Raw genomic sequence first — 20,767 nt, 5'->3', positions numbered from 1 at the left:
CGCCGTATTCTGAAGCAAGATATACCCCCTAATCTCCAAGCAGATGTATGGTGAAAGACCGTAATGTTTTGAATTTGACTACCAAGCTTCTCTGACAGTCCCTATCCACATATAATCAGATGGACAGTTATAAATGGATGATGTCTGCATACATTCTCAGCCTACTCATTACGACCAAGAAGTATTGTGTACATGGATCTAAAATGTAGAAATTGATTAATAAATAACTATTAATTTGTAAATCTATAAACGAAATTCTGTAATTATGAGAGTTAAGATTCTGAATTAGTTGTTCTGTAGAACTACTTAAGCACATCATAGATAGAATGTCTGATCAAGGAGGTTTGGTCTGATGTTACAGACAAGAGACAGGTTGATGGATATCCGGGGGTTTTCTATGATAAAATCACAAGGGGAAGTATTGCGAGGGTGCGGAGCAACCAAGTGGGGGAGGATGTGCACGTGGTTCCCCAATTCCACGGTATGAAGTTTTAGAGAATTCTAAATAAGAATTGGATATTCTTATTCTTCCTGAGGGGAAAAATTACTGTAAGACAAGTCTTATAGATTTTGAAGCGTTGAAGCTTCTCACTTTGTAAATCCCTATGGGCGAAATACTGTGGTTTGCAACTTTAACGTTTCTATATAGGGAGAGAAACATCCGGGGCAGACCCAGCCAGCGGAGGTTTCGGTCCATGTGCCAACGGGTAATGATATTACTGCATCATTTGGTCATTCTATGTATACATGTACTGCAGTACTGCAGTTGAATAATGCATTAGGGTCGCTTTTGATCGATGCGAAGAATTCTGCCAGGATTTCTTTGATGTAATTACAGTTTCAAATGCGTATAGTTCCCCCACTCGAATACTTATCATATACATGTAACGTTACTTACCCCTATGTATTCTTAAAGAATACCCCTCTGTGCCCAGAATGGACCATTTCAAAATTTTATTAGTATGTTTCATTTCCCTTACCTACAGGGAATCCTGAAATATATTAGTAATAGACCCAGAGACCTGTGGTTCAACAGATTGCTTGCTTTGTAATAGATCTAGACGCCCTAGGGGAAGTATTATAATATTACTTGATGGCGTTCTAAATCTGAGAGCACTTTTCATCATACATTGTTGAAAGCAGTTATTACAGCCATCTAAATCTAACCATACTTTCATGACCACTTCAATCTTGACATGCAACATTCAACATGATCAAGATTCACACAAGAAGAACAATGTTTAATGATTCTGATATAACATCAAAGGATACAATGTCAAAATCATTATTTTGTTCTATTAGATAGAGAGATTAACAAATGGCTTTGCTGCTATTTGCGTCCCATGATTTTGAAGATGTAGTTTTATCTCATTGAAATCTTATCGTCTACTTGAATGTAACAGGCGCTTATTGTCTGACACAAGGTGGATTTGTTTTCATTTCAAGGATGTTGTGACCATGAATGACTTGTGTAGCATTTCTAAACGCGGTGAACCGGCTCTGCTCGGCCGGGATTGTGTACGGTAATCAAGCGACCACGTCCAACGGTGGTTCCGTTGACGCCTTGCATCGTTCGGCCATCGGTCTTGCCACTTTTGTCACCAAGAAGGGTAAACCGGAATCTTTCCATTGTAGTGTTGTTACTTTGATTTCGTCATTTGCTGTTGACATACGACTTCCTCCCATGGAATTCTCGGGGTCGAACGTCATGCATTTATTTTGGGTCGATCTTTTTCCGACTCCGGCAGGGATCGTAAGGCACCTATTTTGTTCCGTTAATGTTAATCTATCCACAGAATCTCTAAAGGATTGTTTAGACAGACTGACACTGACACGTATTCGCGACATCACATGAAGCTGTACAGTATCTGAAGCCTGTCGATAATATCTGAAAGAGGAAAGGCTAATGTTATATTTACATCAGAGATGATAATGTCCTCAACATGGCATATAATAGCAATATCTTATGCAAACGACACATTGAAGATGCTTCTTTACAGCACATGAAAGTCTTTTAATTCCGGAATATGCGGCTACTTTGTCCTTAAAGAGATTGGTGGAAATTCCATTCATTCTTGCATTAACGGGACTTACCGCCTGTGAGTGGCCTGAGAAGGGGGTCGTGCTGCTTACAGTCGCCAATGATGTCCCGGTACTGACTTGGACATTCGGCTCCATCTGGGACTGGCTCAGTTCCGTTCTTCATGACGTATTTCATGATGGTCCTGTCATCCATACCTGTTGTGAGACGATATGTTATACCGATCAATGGACCGTGAAGGTTTATAGGGGTACGGGTTGTAACCGAAGCCTCGAACTGAAATTTCCATCGTTTTGCCAAACATTAAGGCACATGTGACGTCAGTCACAAACCACAAGCACTTCTACATAAAGTTGTTAGTGAAGATTGTTTACTAAAAAAAAGCGGACGTCACTATTTCAAATCAGTGTACCTGCATATGGCTCTGCCCGCGTGGCGATCTCCCACATGACGATCCCCAACCTGCAGAGACATGAATCAAAGTGGAAAGTATATATAAGGCAAAGTCGTTGAAATATTTCACAAAGTATGACATGTTGTAAAAGTCTATGAGTGTTGCAGAGAACGATAAACTTGTATGTCAACAAATAAAAACTGATCAAGAAAATAATGATATTTTATGCCCCTGTTGGTCTCATATAATCTTGGTCTTCAATGCTATATACTTTAAGTCATTGTCTGGTGAATTAGCATCGGAAATAGTATTTTTCTTAGGAAGTATTTGACTTACGCGAAGATCTCACATCTGTAGTCTGTGGGGTGGTTGATGTTGGCCAGCTGCTCGGGTGCGACGTACCGAAGCGAGCTCCTCCGGCGGCCGGATCTGCCAGCCGACGACAGGGTTTTGGTGAAACCGAAGTCAGATACCTAAAAACATAGGGCATTTCTATGTTAGTGAAATCGTGGCTGTAGAGAGATCGGTACTGTTTTGTATATGAGAGATACGTGCGTTCTCTTTCGTCTAGAGATTCAGTGGGTTCGTTTCAGTCTGAGCCTCCTGAAACGTATGTTGGCTTGACTACAATAAACCAACTCCATAAACGGAAGTTAACAGTACATATTTACAAGATTTCCAAGTTGTGACACCTTGACATGGAGGTCTTCGTCTACGAGGAAGGTCTGTGAGCAGATGTTCATGTGCAGCATGGGTGGCTTGGCGTGGTGGATGGCGTACAGCCCGCGGGCGGCCTCCAGCGCCATGCGGATCCGCCGCTTCCAGGACAGCTGGATACCCGTGTTCTTCAGCACGGTCTTCAGCGAACCCATCATCATGTACTCCATGACGATGAGATAGTTACCTGTGGGAAGGAACAGGTTGACGACTTTGATATCTCGAAGACTAGGTACAACAATGGCTAAGCAAAGTCCCTTTTCATTAAAGTTTAAAAACATCGCTGTACTTTGAGATTGTGATGTCGTGTTTTGTCGCAGTCCCCTTTCCTATATTTTTCAATCCTATATTTCCTGTCATCGTAATCTTTGATATTGTCGTAAGCTTTCTTTTGCTCTCCGTAAGTTTTACTTGCAGTTACGAAGTCTGTAAGACCGACTGTACCACGGCTGTACTGACCTGGGTCCGTACAGATCCCGTACAGTCTGACGACGTTCTCCGTTTCCACCTTCTTCATGATCTCCGCCTCCTTCCGGAGCTCCCGTGCGACTACAAGGCTGACGTTCCTCTCACTGAAGAGCAGAAATTTTCAACACTGAACAACATTTTTCGTTGGGCAAACTGAGTCGCCCATGATAAAGATATGGCCAACCAGTTTACATTAAGGATGATACCACGTGTGCCCTTCATATATCATAATTCAAAACCTTTTTTTTAGCTATATACATTCGAAATCAAAATAGTACAGACGCAATCAAATGAAAATGTGCTTACGACTCGGCGCTGTTGTCTGGAACGTTCAGTTTCTTGACGGCAACCTCGGTCCTCTGATACTGCGCCTTGTACACCGTGTCTATGCTGCCCTTTTCGATGACCTTGAGGAACTTCAACTCGTCCTTGGTGATAAGTTTCAGATCGTCCACGGGGTGAGTGTTCGGTTTACCCGAGTCTATGTCACAAGAAATAAATCGGTGGTTTATGTGCTTGTTTGTTTTATTAAGATCTCCATTAGTGTTACATAGAGAGACACTATTCTGCCTGGAGCCCACTTACATATCAAATTAAATGAATGAAATGTAAATAGCACAAACTTATACACTTGGTAAACAGAAAATTACACAAAATTTAAATGTAGTGAACTTGAAAGTGAGCGGGAGAAGTCAGAGGTCAACATAAGGTGGCAAAGGAGATATCTTCTCAAAGACTATTTGCATGCTTATCAAAAAGCCTGTGAAGAAAAGTTTTCATCAAATGTGAACTGATATCATCATTCCAACCTTGAACACTACATAGTGACAGCGATTGAAAAAAAAAACCTCTGTAGTATCGTGAACGACTTCACGGCTAGTCGTTTGTGTCTCCACTCACCTGTAACGAGAAGTGTTTGGACTCCTTTGCGGAGTTCTTCCAGTTTGTCGTCAACGCTTTCCAACTTCTCTGTCACAACATCGGCCTTTTCAGCTTTCGCCTCCATTTTGGTGTCCAGTTCGTCTAGTTTTTCGTTTATGCCCTCGAAGCTAGTCTCCATTTCCTCCTTCATGGCTTCCGCATCTGTTGACATGGTTTAAGAGTTACCTCCACTTTTGTGGGAATAATAGTGTGAGCAACATGGTTAAAAGGACAGTGCTAAGTGAATACGTTTTATAATGAAGAAAAGAAAGAAAGGCGGAAACAAGGCTTCTCAAACCGGAGTGACCGAGAGCTAGAGATTAACTTGTAGCAATACCGTTGTGATGATGACCTTACCTTGTTCCTGATGTGACTGCGTTGAAAGAAATATTTTCTTTTACTTGCAAGGGACTTAGCAGTAACAGTCTTCACGGACAATAGGGTATAGTTAGACACATAAACCTTCGAATCATGTTTAGTTGTTTATGACATCCAGAATAAACCCACGTTCCCCCGATAGCCGATCGACCTTGTCAACACATTTACTCTTATCAAAAAAGGAGCGACTATCGAAATACCTGTCTGCATCTTCTTCAGTAGAACCAACATCTCCTGCCAGTCATCTTTTTCATCTTCCTTATCTTCTTTCCCTCTCGTCTCTTCGTTAAACATGGCGTCAACTGTCCCTCTGGTTTCGGCCTGGGATAGCAAATGACGTTACTGTGACGTTACCACACACGCACGTTTCGAACAGTATTAAATATGTTTTATAAGAAAACAAGAAAAAAAGAAAGAAACAGCAACATTGAATATGGCATATTTGGAGTTTGGGACATTTCCGAAGTGGCACTTCCGGCCCTGGGCCAACCATAACCAAAGTTCTACTATATACCTTCGGTTCTATACTGACTAAATATATACTATAGTAGCATGATAGCCACCCAATGTATGGTCCATGGCATAGATAGATTGTGTAATACAGACTGGTGCGGCTAATGATCCCAGGCTCAATAGTAATAGATTTATTGTAAATTCCTGCCCGAAGGCTAATTGCAAATAACGTAGATAGAAAGAACGGGGCACAAAATAGGTATAAAAGCGGCTAAACTAGTAATTGTCTATAACTAGTGAAGGGTTTGACTTCTCTTTTGTAAGCAATGGAAGACGTAATGTACCACCTTTTCTATAATTTGTGGGGTTTTGGTAGTTAAAAGAAGAATAGTCTTTTCTTTGTCTGTAAGCTTAGAGAATTTCGGATAAGAATTAATAACGAGGTAATGGATGTAAAAAAAATCTATTAGTTCGTGAACTCTATACGACTGCTGCTGAACTTTGTTTAATGTCAATGTATTTTGTCAATTGTAACATATTTTGATAGGTGAATATATTATTCTATTAGTACTATCTATTAGTACGTGTACTCTATACGCCTGCTGCTGAACTTTGTTTAGTGTTAATGTATTTTGTCAGTGTAACATATTTTGACAGGTGAATGTATCATATCTATTCTAAAGGAAATAAGATATACATGCAAGCATTTCGGCATGAATATAAAGGAAACGGCAGCGGAAATACGTCACAATCCCTTTCACGGAAATGCTGCTTTGCAACCAATCACACCTCGCAGTGGAAAGACTTGTTTCACTTCGGAGGTACGAGGATGTTTATCAACGTCATCTTATGCAAATAACAGTAATAAAATAAAAATGACGCAGACTTCCGTGATGCCCTCAATTTTGCCAATGTGAAATTTGAACGAATGATTAATTAATTATGAAATACGTACAAGTCTGGCGAGAGATAGAAGTACTTTTCTGGACACTTATCCTACTTATAGTGTACGATTTTCATGCATCGTTTACTAGTATTTGGTAAAAACATACAGCTCGTACATATATATAAGACGCCTGGGTCATCCACAATATCTAATATCACTGGCGTTGGTTTAATAGGTCAATCCTCAAGAGCGCCCACCCCCTTTCTGACACACTACCAAACTTGAACTTTTCATCGTTGTTAACTCGTTTTACTTGCTCAGTCTTTGGAAACTTGTGTAAGAAAGAATACCGCATAGGTCTTACCTGCAGACCCATAGTCAGGACAGGTACGAGGTCGCTCAACCTCTGGTTCAAGGCGTCGAAGTCTTCCTTCACCTGGTCGCGCGTCCACACCTTCTTCACGATCCCCATCTTCTCCCGAAAGGTCTGGATGTAGGACTCGGCAGACTTCAGACAGCTTAGCAGCTGTTCCAGGGCGTTCGCGTACGACTTTTTGTCCTTCTCGTCTGAGATCTGGGTGTACACGTCATGAGCTATCGGCACGATACAGTCCAGTCTCGCCTTTAGGCGTTTACAACGTTTCCTGTTACATTTTACCTCCTCTACGATCTGCGCTATAGACTTGTAGATGTTGAAGATGGTAGATAGAACAGATATAGGGTCAGACATCTTCTAAATTCTCACCACGCGACTCGATCTGCACGTCTCTCCGTTCTTGTCCAACTTCGCAACAAACCCGGAAGTTACCCCGAGGACCATAGGTCACTGGAAAGTCCCCTGTAGGGGTGACGCAACTTGGATAGGGGGCGACGGTGGTTATAAACGGATGATAATGACTATTAGATAATAAGAAGAGTACTTATGATATCAATTGCGGTCAACTGTAGCCAAACAAATTCATCGGTGCTCTGATAATGCACTTAAAGAAAACCAAGTAACAGTTTGACGTTTGACTCAGTCCCCAAGTACAGTTTCGATGAGATTGGTACAGTCCATTTTTCCCAAGATGCCGTTCGGCGTGCATCAAAAGATTACTAATGACATGCTAATGTTGGCATGCCATTACTTGGCGGGGCGTGTCGTTTGTCCGACAGCCCACCGAGGAGGAAATTAAAACTGACCATGCTGTCCCGTGTAGGGTTAGGTTACTTCAGCCGTGGAGTCCTATGGAGCATACTTAAAGGCATACAAGGAAATACAGAAAACGTTTCACTATTTCGACTTTTCTATTCAGTTTGGCAGGGCTGAGAGATCAGAAACTAGAAGCAAAAGGTCCCTCGCCCCACCCCACCCCCCCCGCTGACTCAGTCCCCAAAGACGGATCAATGATCATCAATGACTTCTCAGAAATAGGTTGGGAATGGCCAACTGGGAAGGATCCGGATTCAGGGGTTGTGTGAAAATGCAGTGTCCTTTTCGCCGCCTCTAGACCGAGTAGCTACTAACTTCTACTTCATGTACTTGTGCGTTCTGTAGTTCTGCACTCACTGTTATTGCCAACTTTCTTTTCCGTTTTTTTCCGTTTTCATATTGATATTCAACACACGCGATTCTTTGTTTTTAACCCTCCCACTCCATTTTTCGTGTTCCAACAATTTCGCTATAGTAAAGAGACCACGTGCCACAAGATCCTATGGCATATTGTGTTATACCCACACAACACAAACTGTGCCCCGCTTGTCGACCAAAAGTGCGGCTTTGTCATTTATCACATTTTGTATCTATGCAGAACAAACAAAAAAACTACTAGTAATAAACCAACAAACAAATCATTATTCGGTGCTATAGAGGTACAATCACAAACTTTATACATTCAGTTAATTTGATCGATTGTAGCAAAAATGCGATTAAGATATTAGTATTTGTTTTAACATCATATCAGATAGTAACCGTTAGCATGGCAACAACTGATTATGTTTCATTCCTTTCAATTTGCAAGACGTCAAACTGTGCCCAAAAAGGACCACACATCTTTGAAAACTCAGTCCTAGCCTGACTAGTTCTAGTACAGAGGTGCTTTTCTCCAAAAAGTACATAGTGATCATTATCTGTCATTAATTCTGTAGTATAGAGCCTTGTAAAACCCTAGATGGGCTCGGAATCTGAGGAAAAATCTTACACAAAACCAATTTCAAGTATCATATATAAAATCCAAAAAGTATTCATTAAGTATTCAAATTCATATAGTATTCATTGAAAAAGTGGAAAAATCGTATACTGCCTGTAAATGCAGAAATGTTCACGGTGGTTTTATGTTCGTGCTTTTCGCGGTGAACTCTTACTGCCAACTTGATGCCACCGCGAAAAGCCGTTCCATTGTGTGACCATGACGCTTCTATTGTTACAAACGCGAACTCAAAACCACCGCGAACACTTTATTTTCTCCCTACCGCGAAATTAAATCCCCGCAAACTTCTCCACATTTACAATATCTCATGATGAAACATGTTGATGTAAACTACCCCCCTCTAGCGCTGTGCCTGTAGCCACGCCCGGAGCTTGTCCTCGTTGTCCCGGCGCCACCTGATGTTGGCCTGGGTGTTCTCCACGGCCTGGGAGAAGGCCTGGGTAGCCGTGCCCTGGTTGGGATGGGCCGCCAGGAATGTCTCCAGCTGAGCGAGCGGGAACAAAACAAGTTCAAATTTAGACTTAATCCAACCCCAAACCATGGATGCGCAGACTCAGTTTCGTTCTATTCATGAACTAGTCTTTTGTGATAATGAGAGAACCCGCTCTCAAGTGAAAAATTTAACGGGAAGTCCATCATAAGAACGCAGGTTTGTTGTATCTTCAAGACTCAAGTTCAAGGTAATATCGATGATATCCATTCTGTTACCGTTCCTGACATTTAAACAAACAGAACCAATCCACTTTCCTCTCCCCATTTTCTCCACACAGTATATCTTAGTATCACAATAAATTGACATATTGAGAGACTATAATTGCATGATTAACGTCTTGAAATTTGTAATCTTGGTCCAACCTCATCCAGGTCCTCCTGGGTGCTGAACTGCCTGGTGACGTCTTCCACAATACCAGTCATGGTGAAGGACGTGCCGTCGTAGCTGTGGGTGATAAATCAAATGATATCAACCAACCCAGCCGGAACATGAGAGCTAAACTTGCTACAATTGTAATGTTGTTGATGGGTTAAAATCTTTAGCTGTGGAGTGATAAAGAATTATGGGCATTTGTACAATGAATGTGTATTTTATTTTCGTGTCCTGCGAGTTACCAAGGCTAGCCCTTCGTAACAGCATTCGATTAGTTGTGTAACCCTGACTGTATGTCTTTATCAAATGAAATCAAATCAAAACGTTCTACTACTACGATAAAATAATACAACAAATAATCGTATGTAAACTACAACGGGATCGGAGGTAATAAACAAAAGGCAAATTTGACGTGTAACGGCACATGTAAGTGGTAAGGGTACGATTGTCCTCACTTGTCAAAGTAGAAGTCCCAGTTGTCCCTGAGGAAGCTCCAGGCCAGAGACTTGCCCACACTGTTCCTCCCGACGGACTCCACGACCAGCGGAGCGGACTGTCTCCGCACCAAGCTGTCGTCACGACTTCTCTCCAAGTAGCTGAAACATGAACGTTCTTGGTATGTTTTCCATTCTTTACTTTTGGCCATCTAGGAACTCCTCATGCAGCATACTATTCTCAAGTGCAGGAGAAAATGTTGCCTCTTGGCAAGTTATTTGCTTACTAAAAGTTACAAATCGTGTAATGTAGTAATGGAAAGACAATCAATCCTGTAAATGTACCTTCATATACGTAATGCTTAACAGTCCCAAATATTTTGGAATAAGGGTTTTTTAGCTAGTTTTCTGTTCCAGGTTACTTAGTGAAAAATCAGGGTGGTGCATCCAGATCACTGTTTGTATAAGATTCAACCCCGGCCCTATAGGTTGTTTTCGGTACGTTTTTGTCGACGGATCTTCGCTTCCGGCTATCGCTCCGAGGCCTCAAACAGTGACTCGTCCATGGCGGCTTGGCCGATGACGTCACTGCTATGGGCTTTCGACATACCTCGGGAAAACTATCATTGTGAAATCTTAAGTACTAGAATTTTCTTATAAATCAGATAAGTTAGACCGTATGGTACATGTTTCCTTTCTATATAGGTGTTGTTTCCGGGAATTGTTTTTTTCTTTCAACGCGGCGTCGATGAAAAACCCCTTTTAACTATAGGTTTCAATGGGGGCAAGAAATTTGGTGTGTGCTCCCTTAAGTGCATATTTACATCTGTACAAACTTGATGGGAATACTATATTGTACTCACGTGTTTAATGTATCTGTGTCCCGAGTGCAGGCCATGGCAGACAGCAGGCGATTCTGTTCTGAGGCCGAGGCCGTCAGGTACTGCTGCCAGGCGAAGTCCCATTCCGGACGGCCGCCATGTTTGATAGCCGTGCAGTACACAGTGGACTTGAGCCGCTCAGGGATGTGACTGCTCAGCAAATGTTAGAGTACGACTGGCTTCAGTTACACAAACAATGGTCAATTTCATTTTGAAATGGGCAAGTAAGGAGCTGTGCACACAAGCAAATTAACTTTGTCGTAGTTGCTTACTGACGAACTGTCCTTGGTACTGAAGGCCATCCACATACAGGGAACCATCATACTGGCTTCAGTTACACAAACAATGCCATAGAATAGACGCGTAGCAGACTGCCCTGCCTGGTAGTTGTTTACTGACGAACAGAGCTGTCCTTGGTACTAAACGCCATCACGTAACGTTACAGGGGATCATTGCACGCAATATGTGTGACGGTCATGCAGGCTGAGAAACGTGTTAATAACTACCTAACGTTAGTCACATCTTACCTATTGTTGTTGGTGTTAATCCACAGATCAAACATCATGGTGGCGTTGTTCACGCATCTTCCATTGCCGTACCCACACGCATTAGAGATCGCCACGACCTGCCCAACCCTGTATAATATAATAATCGAGGTAATGCCAATGCGAATGACAATGTGACGTATTCTAATAGCATTATTAATCTATGATATATTGACTTGTTGCACAAATGACTTCTTGAATGAGCCGCCCTTCAGCGTTTAGATGGCAAAACCATCTTGTTCAGAATTTGATTGAAAGAAAATAATGATGTTACTTTTGACTGAGCTTTTCAAAAACTTTCGTGTTGCATTGCAATCCATAAACGGATTCCTTATTCTCCATCTTGCTAATTCTATAATCATACTACGTAGACGAAAACGCTGAGTGTATTTAGAAAGGAAAATAATCTTACTCTGTGTTGTAATCGCCCTGTAGAAAGGTCCAGCCGACTTCCTCGTAGAATGGACTGATCTGTTGCCGCATGTAGGGCTGGAAAGCAACACAAGAGAAGGATGCATATATTCACCTAATGCAGCAAAGATCCTTTATGTTTTCATCTCATCTGAGAACATGACCAAGCCTCTATAAGCTAAAAGTTCTAATCCAATCTTTTGTGAATTGCCTAAATGGAATAGAATTGAACAAATCAACATAAATAGTAAGGACTGTTAGATATCCCGTTTATTCGTGCTTACCTCCCATAGGTCGGAGATGTCAGGTACTGAGCCCACCACACGCTCGATGTAGCTAGTCGCCCGTAGCGCCATGCTCCATGGTATGAAGTGCCTATCCTTGACCAGGTACTGCGTCATGCTCAAGGCCGTGGTCAGGTCCAACATTCCGGCCCTGTACGGACAGGCGAAAGGTAAAGTTTCCTTGCTACTTGATCGGGAGGAAAGATTATCATTGTTGTATACACCGTGTAGCCTGGGTGCCATCCTAGATTATTACCGGGGCTCCTGCGTTCGCTATCTAGATTTGTTCAGGGTAGCGAACACAGGAGCCCCGATAGTATTTTAGAATGGCACCCAGGCTATACACTGTGTACCGAAGTTAGAATCTCAACTTTTCTTTTTATTATCTCCATGAAAAAAGGCTTTTTCATGGATATACTGTTTTGCTTGCGTTTGGTGTTTGTGTGTATGTATGTGTCACCGGATGCTTTAAAGTCACCATAACTGTAGAACCTGTACATGGATTGTAATGATTTTTGGTATGTGGGTGGGTGTTAAGAGGAGGAAGGTCAAGGTTGATTTTGGGCCCCCTGGCATTTGTGATTGGAACTGCAATGGCATATTTTTAAAAACCTTCAATGTAGAAGAATTGAAGAGTGGATCGACAGATCGTCATGTTATTTGGTACACAGGTAGGTTAGACCAAGATGTACACACTTAAGTGCAAAGTATGCAAATGAGACCGAATTTGCATAAGTAAGGAGGTAAATCGTTTGCATGTGTGTCGCTGGATGCTTAAAGTCAGCATAACTGTAGAACGTGTAGATGGATTGTAATGATATTTGGTATGTGGGTATGCGCTGGGAGGAAATGGTCAAGGTCGATTTTGGGCCCCCTGGTTTGTGTCCCTGGAACTACAATGGCCTATTTGTAAAAATGTTCTAAAGGGGTATAACTGAAGAAAGGAACAACAGATTTCCATGTTATTTGGTACTCAGGTAGGTTGGACAGAGATGTACACACTGAAGTGCAAATCATGCAAAGTTAGTGTGTTTGCGTGTGTGTGCGCGTGTGTGTATGTTTGTGTCACCGTGTGTGTATGTATGTGTCACCGGATGCTTAAAATCAGCATAACTATAGAACGTGTAGATGAATTGTAATGATATTTGGTATGTGGGTAGGTGTCGGGAGGATAAAGGTCAAGGTCGATTTTGGGCCCCCTGGTATTTGTCACTGGAACTGTAATGGCGTATTTGTCAAAATCTTCAAAGGAGAATAACTGAAGAAAGGAGCGACAGATTTTCATGTTATTTCCTATGCAGGTAGCTTAAGCAGAGATGTATACAATGAACTGCAAATTATGCAAATTGGACTTAATTTGCATAAGTAATGAGGAAAATCTATATCTGCAGTGTTATCATGTGGCACCCCACCTGTCAGTAGCTATTTATACTAGCGAAAGTAGGTCAGACTTCTCCCCTTGCAGTGTGGGTCATACCATTGAGCGATATAGAATGGGGGGAACTGGTTTAATAGAAAAACAACGTTTCATGGAGATTTTGGGTCCTAAGACTCTTGTTCAGTCTGTGAGATGACTAAGTTGAAGAGAGACGAAGTGAAACCATTTTGTTACCAATTTCTGAATGATTCTATATCATTTACCCTACCTTGCAAGGTTGAAGGCATCATCAACAAGTGTTCCTCTGTTGTCAGCAGGGATATCCTGCAAAAGATACTCTGTTTAATAGGATCTCACGACGGAAATTATCTTGTATGTGTCATCAAGCATTGTATACATATCTATAAAACTGCATGTTTGTGTGTGACAGTAGAACTCAATAACCAGAATTTGTCATTTCTTCCATTCATGTATGTACCTCAAAGTTATCGCCGTTGAGATGGTCGGCCAGTAGCTGCCAGTTGGTGGGGTCATAGTTGATCCTGTAGTAGCCAGCATGGTTGATGTTGGCGAGAACAAATTCGTTTGCAGAAGCACCCTGTATAGTTATCACCTTAGATCCTGGACAAACGACATGACGCCAATGTAGGTACATACAGAAAATACACTTCTTCAAAGGAAAGTGATTGATGATGCACTTCCAAGTTTACACAGTTATGGGAGGTGGGGATAGGCTTTAGACTGATACTATGATGGCTGAAAGAGAATGTGACTTTATAGTCTATAATCACAGCAATGTGAACCCAAAGCATACCTTCATTAGGAGCCATCCAAGTCTGTACAGGTGTGTTTGCAAGGTTCGCTTGTATTAGGTAGGTCAGAGGTACGTACCACTGATACCTGGAAAATCAGTACACACATTTGATCGAGCTGTCTTTTTTAATAAAACAGACATGTAAATTTTCCATGTTTTATCAACATATAATCCGCTGAAATGGGAACGTCACACAAGAGTCTGTCTTTATTATCTTACCCCAACTCGGACGTCACAATAACGGTAGAAGCTGAGTCGACCAGGAAGTGCTGTTGCGTCACTTCCGCCGTCCCCCGAGTGTAGTCTCTGGTCATGGTGACCACAGGATAACCCATCTGCAGTGTCCAGGTGTCCATCACAGCTTTAACGTCCAGGTCGGTCTGGCCGTCCTCTCTGGCCGCCTGCCGGACATTTGGGATGAAAGAGAACACGTGTTAGTCAATCAAACTGACGTAACAACTGAAGCATTCATGAAGAACTCCCTTAACGTGATGGACGGTTAGCCAAAGGACACAGATCTCAAACAACAGGCTTCAAGACACGGGCGTGAGTCGTTGTTTGTCGCTGGATCTAACGCTAAGTGAAAGTTACGAGGAACATATCAGGATCAAAGGATGAACAAACAGTAGGCTATTTACATGTACATGTACTTAAGGGTTTCACACAGTACTTGGAGGATGATGTAAGATCTTACCGTGGTCAGCTCCGCCCACAGTTGATCCTGCACTGCATTGCCGTATGCGTTTTTGCTGAGATAGTTCTGTCGGAGAGGAAGGTAACGGAAGAATAAAGGAGTACACTGCAACCATACTTTTCAACAAAACGGGAAAACTGAAATGCTCAATATCGAAGTCTAAATATGTTGTTGGCTGTTATGATGGGAAATTACCTTCAAGGCCTTCTTAAATGTCTCTTCCCCTATGAAGTTCTCCAACATCCTCAAAATGGAAGCTCCCTGTGGTAAAAGTACATTCAGATATTCGGTAAAACTGGATCAGTAATCCTTTTTCCATTGGCTGAAATGCGGCCCGCTTCTCTTGCAGACAATATTGTTAATGACAATGACACTCACTGGTCAAGGAGTTGATATGATAGCTATATTCATAATGGAAAAATATGCGGGACATTACCTTGCTGTATATAATACTACCGAATATTTGCGTGACGTCATCAGCGGTGGTGACTGGTCGGTAAACTGGATTGGATGACGTCAGAGAGTCGTCGACCATGACAGACTGGGACCTGTCATACGCAAAGTGCTCCATCTGAAAATCGTTGAAAATGAGGTCTGGTAGAATTTTACAAGACAAGACAAGACAAGACAAGACAGCACAAAATAAGCCAACAAAGTGTAAAATATCAAACGCAAATGATAGATTCATTAGAGAGGAGAAATATGTTACCACATTCATCTGCGGTTCTGCGAAGTCCAAACCCTTGTACTGGATGTAACTGGCGAAGCCCTCGTTCAGCCATGTTCCGTCCCACCATTCCATTGTAACCAAGTTACCAAACCACTATCGTAGGAGAGAAAACGGGACATGGTAACGGTGTAAGGCTACAGAGTACAGACTAAGTACCAGCCTCCGTAGTGACCCCTGGCTCAAAAAATCGTTTGCTAACCACGGACGATTTTTAGAGCCAGCGGTCACTACGGAGTCTGGTACTTAGGCTAGTAAGGCTATGGGTACGGAGACAAGAAGATCTTTCGTCTTCGACAAGATCATCAAGAGAGACAGACCAAAACATCGGGGGCGTGAATCAGTTGCCTGTTCTATTGTCCCAATGACATGGACTGTCTGTCATGTCTGATTAACGACTAGTTATATCACCTCCTGTCACTTTCACATGTCTGACCTTTGTAGTGAAATCATTTTCCAACTCATTTCCTACCTCTGTACTGATAGTGTATTCACATAGCTATGGACACACGCCAACATAACAAACAGACACACCGGAAACAAAAAAACTCCGTATACGGAGCCAATAACGATAAGAAACTGACGTCTTTTATCTGATTGAATTTCCCTGACCATGTGAGCCAGCTCGTGAGCGATGATGCGCGCTGTTGCCTTCCTGACGGTGGCTGAGGGCGAGTTGGTGTCGTAGAGCAGTCTGGTCTCACGGTACGTGATCAGGCCCCAGTTCTCCATAGCGCCGGAGTTGAAGTCAGGAAGGGCGATGTGGTCTTAGAAGAACAAGAGGTTCAGATGTTTTAAAACAGAAATAAGAAAAGCAATAACATCGGTTGTTTGCAGTTTTCAAAAGTGCTATGTTGTACTGTTCGCTGTCCCCTCTGTTAAAATGGTGATCATGAATGGCAGTACGTAGACTTTGTTAAGATAGTCATTTTGTTGCACTGAATAGTATAATTCCATACTTATGTCTTGTTCTATGTTAACTGTTGTTGCCATACTCTGTACCTGCTACAGTAATCGTGCAATAAAGTTCTTCTTCTTCTAAAGTTAAAAGTAGATTATGAAAGAGCTCAAAGTACAGCTACAAGCAGATGTTCATGCGTCAATGTGTGATTTTTTTAACCACTCATACCATGAGAATCATAGGACACTCACCGATTTTAGGTAGCGGGAAGGGCACGCCGAAGTAGTCCTCAAAGTACGCCACGACTCTGTTGGCCACGTCCAGCCCGTAATCACCCATCCCGGCAGCGATGTACTCAGGGCGGGCCCAAATCTTCGTCTGTGGACAGTGTAAGACCACTCCGTTTGAAACCACCCACGATAGAGATTTGCAGAAACGAAGTGCCACAAATCGGGAGAAAAATAGATACAAAATCTTGTCACACTTACCGCTATCCCTGTTGATGTGGTGGAGTTGATAGAGACGAAGTCAGACACACCAAAGGCCAGGAGGTATGTCGGCATCCTGACCATCTTCTGGAACCGGTCAGCAACCCAGCCTCCTCCTCTGTAAACATGCCAACAGACGTCTGGTTTGGTCTACAGAACCGACTTTCAACAGCACATGCACAATACAAGGTGCACAAACTGTAACGAAAAACTGATTCTTCTTCGATCATACAACACAACACTTTACGAACAGAACCCCTGTCATGATTTTAAGTTCGCGGTGAAACGGTGGCCTATACAGAATGCTTATCATACCTGCTTTCGGTGGATTCAAGGGGCATGTTGGACAGTGCAGTGTACTCCTGTTGGTGGACCACAGTCACATTAAAGGTAGCTTTGAAAGCTGGCTCGTCAAAGCACGGGTAGGCCTTCCGAGCATCCTGGGGCTGAAAGTCGGTTATTCCCAAGTATCTGCAAGTGAACAGTAGAAAAACATTGTTAACTTATCAAAAGTACAGGGTTTCACATAACTTTTATGGACAGAATGCCTACTCATGTCTCCAGCATTCTACTCATTTCTCAAGCAAATGTCATATTGTTACTTTAAAAACGTTTTAAAATCATGAAAAGGCACACCTTGTCTGTCCTTGTTCGTTGACATAGGAGGACCTGTAGAACCCATTGAGAGCCGCCCGTACCGCACCGCGGAAGTAGACGGTAATGGTGTAGACTTCACCCTCTCTCAGATCTTCGCTTAGTTCCAGGACGAGAAATTCATTCTCTGGGATTGGGTTAAAATGCATGTACATCAACTGGCGACAAAACAAAATTAATATGATAGTAAAAAGACATAGGGGAAATATCATTTACTGTAATGATTTTGTGTCTAAGCCCCCCTCTCACTGGACCCGCGGCACGCTGGCGGCGTCGCTGCGGCCGATCGAATTGACAAAGCACTCAACAAATTTTATCGACAAAAAACGAATCTTTTTAAAATTTGTGTTCTGTTGTCTTTTTGGGCATACTTGTACGTTTTGAATGTACGTTTTGAATGATATTCCCATTATAAAGTCAAGGGTAACACAAATCCAGTTTAGGACGCAGCGACGTCGCCAGCGTGCCGCGGGTCCAGTGAGAGGGGGGCTTTAGAATTACGATTAGACTGTGTAGCGTGTATGTCTATCATTGGTAGTTAAAGATGAGGGAAGCCCCCGATTTTCTAAGAATTGACAATAACTTAAGTTAAATGAACAAGTTTTATTTATTTTGGTAAGAATCCCACCAGGGAAAAGAAACCATGACGTCACAGAGGGCGTTTTCTGGCCATCGCTCCCTTGTACGGTTGGAGCGGAATTCCTGTCAATCTCCTGATCCGAACTGTGCAGGATGACGTAACTGGTGGGCGTAGCACACCTGACAGAGATGTCAACCCGGCCAGTCAGGACAAACGTCGTCAAGTCAGGTCGTACTTCTACATCGTAGTGGATGGGGGTTAGCGTGTCCGGCAAACGAAACTACGAAATTTGAAACAAAAAAAATGTTATACCAGCATAACATGAAAATTTTCTCTACCAGTTTGTTTAATAGCCGCTTGAACTCTACGTGCATACATAACAGTGCAGTCATTTTATAGACGCAGTGACATACTTAACAAAAAACACTCTTTGAACACGCCTCTTTTTGTAAATAACAAGTGAGCCATACGACGACCAGGGTAAACATTACTAGCGACCCTTTCATAGACCAGTCGTCGGGCCATGGCCACGGTCACGGCCAGGCGAACTTTTATCAGTTTATGAATGAATCCACATCTTAGTGCACAATAGGTCATAGCAGGAGTTGGTTAATGACTAACCCACAGTCATGTAACATGGTTTATCGACATCCGCATAACTACCGAATGATGCAAGAACACCGGCCGGTGCACGTGTATTCTTATCAGTCTCTCTCTATCGCTAGTTTGTTAAGGGCACGGTAACATTTATCAGGCGATCATCGTACGATCGCAACCTGAATGCATTCTTGAGATAGTCATGCATGTGTACTGCACAATTTAGCTATCTTTTGGCGAAAAACTCTGCCTTGGATCATTGTCGGCGGTAAGTTACGTTACAGCCTGCTGGAGCTTGAAAATTCTACGACATCAAATAAACTCGTACGACGATTTATGACTGATGCGACCGTGCCGTAACTCATGATCGGCGCCGCGACCTGTTTTATACCTACATGGTCTGCGACTGTAATAACGATTCGCAGTAACGTTTCTATTTGTAATCTCATCGCCAACATTTGCCGTTACTTTTATAGAGCTCTTAGTGAAGTCAATATTGTCTTCTGCGTGTTGCTTTTAGCACTTATCCTGTGTTCAATAAAGGGCAACGGCTTGTCTGCTGCTTGACAACTCCTTCGATACACATGACGAAATGAGTCGAAGACAATGCCTTGTAAAAACTGTACCATTTCAGTTCCTTCAACTCATAGCACCACACTATTGACATTGCATGCATGGTAATATATCACTGCCTAGAGTGTTTATCGAGGCGGGATACGCGATTTTAACAATCGTTGGCTTGCAGTCATTTATAACATACAGTTCCCAAATGAGTAGCAGTTCCCTTTATGCTATGGCTTGTTTGAAAACGTTGTAATTCGCGTGTCTAGCGGTCGTTGAGTTTCAACAGGACATTTTTCTACACCACAAGGACGTGTACATGCCTATGTATGTGTGTGTTTAAATCACTTTCACTACTTTTACACCTGATTTGCTATCAGTCTTTCACATGAATACAACAACGCTTTACAAGTAAAGCCGTTTAAATCCGCATCTAAACAAGGACCAAGCAGATCTCAAAACCTCCAACTTGCTCGTGACTTTTAGTTTGTTTCGTCTGTTACAAAATACGTTTGTAGACTGCAAACACGGTATTGATAACAGTCGTAAATACACGCACCTGCTGCCAGGGTTTGGGCGCGGGACCGGCTCTCTGGGTCTCAAACACGATGATCAAGATGAGACCGATGCCCAAGAGCGTTACACAGAGAGCGGAAACGAGTTTCACGCCATACTTGTCCCACGTGGACGGCTCGTCGTCAACTTTCCCGCTCGTCATGCTGAACCGCTTCAGTACACCCGCCGGTTTGAATTGTGTATCCGTGTGTGACTCACTCGGAAAGCAACCAAATGTAACTAACCAGCCAGAAGTTGCAACAACCTCAGTTGGAAAATGACATGAAGTACAGCAACTTTGATCTTTAATTGTGATAATATTGATCAAATCTGAGTCTTTAGGCAATATTTTTAATTGTCTGCAACGATGATTTCCATGATTCATTTTTTTCTCATTTTGCTGTAATCGGGTGTACACACTATCACGTCAACCTCAAGTGTCAACAATATGTAACATCAAACTTTCCATGTAGTAAAAGAGCGCCAGGGTAGGTAGACAAGTGTAGATTCTCTATTGATGGCTAACTAGAGAGTTCCACATGTTACAGCGCTCTACCAACGCGTTCCATTCATACAAAAAACAAGAACACAGAGAGATTGAGAAAAATAGAAGTATCCGTTCCTATAGGCAAGGTTTTCTGAATAGTGCGTGTTTTAATGGTTTATGTATTGTTTGCCAGGTACTTTGCCAGGTACCAGGTACCAAGACAAGGCACCGCTTGTTCCCTGTCAATAGGGTTAGCGAAATTACTCTTACACGCCCCCTTTCCTTTGTTCCAGCAGAGTTGGAGTTAGCTAAAAGAATCGGCGTTCTCTAAGATTGATAATTGTTCACAGGCCTGCCAGTGACACGCCTCTGTTAGCTATTTGGGATTGTTCTTACTATTAGCATAAAGGTGTTGTATACATGCCCCTATCATACAGATGGTAGCAAGTCACTACAAGTCACTT

The 20,767-nt window shown here is 42.4% G+C and overlaps 2 protein-coding genes across 3 annotated transcripts; both read right to left on the bottom strand.

Moving 5' to 3' along the window:
• Nucleotides 1–1,220: 1,220 nt before the first annotated feature.
• On the bottom strand, nt 1,221–7,096 carry LOC136439067 (mixed lineage kinase domain-like protein). Of its 2 annotated transcripts, none has more exons than XM_066434222.1 (10): nt 6,623–7,096; nt 5,120–5,240; nt 4,521–4,703; nt 3,927–4,101; nt 3,612–3,724; nt 3,107–3,339; nt 2,772–2,908; nt 2,454–2,503; nt 2,095–2,238; nt 1,221–1,888 (listed from the first exon to the last, which is right to left on the bottom strand). In XM_066434222.1, exons 1-10 carry the CDS (start codon nt 6,986–6,988, stop codon nt 1,848–1,850), a joined length of 1,563 nt encoding a protein of 520 aa, XP_066290319.1. In that variant the 5' UTR covers nt 6,989–7,096; the 3' UTR covers nt 1,221–1,847. The 2 variants fall into 2 exon arrangements, with proteins under 2 accessions (XP_066290319.1, XP_066290320.1); XM_066434223.1 differs by having other exon boundaries at nt 3,128–3,339; nt 6,623–7,094.
• An 852-nt stretch (nt 7,097–7,948) lies between these two features.
• On the bottom strand, nt 7,949–20,022 carry LOC136439060 (aminopeptidase N-like). The gene is made up of 22 exons (XM_066434209.1): nt 19,821–20,022; nt 18,152–18,383; nt 17,506–17,650; nt 17,185–17,340; nt 16,870–16,987; nt 16,633–16,759; nt 16,093–16,247; nt 15,463–15,576; nt 15,190–15,324; nt 14,949–15,014; nt 14,754–14,819; nt 14,279–14,460; nt 14,060–14,145; nt 13,724–13,866; nt 13,514–13,569; nt 11,868–12,018; nt 11,585–11,661; nt 11,155–11,262; nt 10,610–10,777; nt 9,768–9,908; nt 9,303–9,384; nt 7,949–8,931 (listed from the first exon to the last, which is right to left on the bottom strand). Exons 1-22 carry the CDS (start codon nt 19,977–19,979, stop codon nt 8,788–8,790), a joined length of 2,811 nt encoding a protein of 936 aa, XP_066290306.1. The 5' UTR covers nt 19,980–20,022; the 3' UTR covers nt 7,949–8,787.
• Between the last annotated feature and the right edge of the window lie 745 nt (nt 20,023–20,767).

Source organism: Branchiostoma lanceolatum, chromosome 7 (assembly GCF_035083965.1).
Source record: "Branchiostoma lanceolatum isolate klBraLanc5 chromosome 7, klBraLanc5.hap2, whole genome shotgun sequence".
Taxonomy (NCBI): Eukaryota; Metazoa; Chordata; class Leptocardii; order Amphioxiformes; family Branchiostomatidae; genus Branchiostoma; species Branchiostoma lanceolatum.
Note: the sequence above shows the minus strand (reverse complement) of the source record. Positions and strands in the feature narration are given on the sequence as shown.

Excerpts from the sequence above, each read along its gene's own strand:
- LOC136439067 (XM_066434222.1), bottom strand. The coding sequence starts at position 6,988 with ATGTCTGACCCTATATCTGTTCTATCTACCATCTTCAACATCTACAAG. Across the intron at positions 4,102-4,520 it reads CCAAACACTTCTCGTTACAG|ACTCGGGTAAACCGAACACT; the intron begins GTGAGTGGAGAC and ends CTTGTGACATAG. Across the intron at positions 3,725-3,926 it reads CCAGACAACAGCGCCGAGTC|TGAGAGGAACGTCAGCCTTG; the intron begins GTAAGCACATTT and ends TCTGCTCTTCAG.
- LOC136439060 (XM_066434209.1), bottom strand. The coding sequence starts at position 19,979 with ATGACGAGCGGGAAAGTTGACGACGAGCCGTCCACGTGGGACAAGTAT. Across the intron at positions 15,577-16,092 it reads CTCACGAGCTGGCTCACATG|TGGTTTGGTAACTTGGTTAC; the intron begins GTCAGGGAAATT and ends CTCCTACGATAG. Across the intron at positions 14,461-14,753 it reads TGTGGGCGGAGCTGACCACG|GCGGCCAGAGAGGACGGCCA; the intron begins GTAAGATCTTAC and ends AATGTCCGGCAG.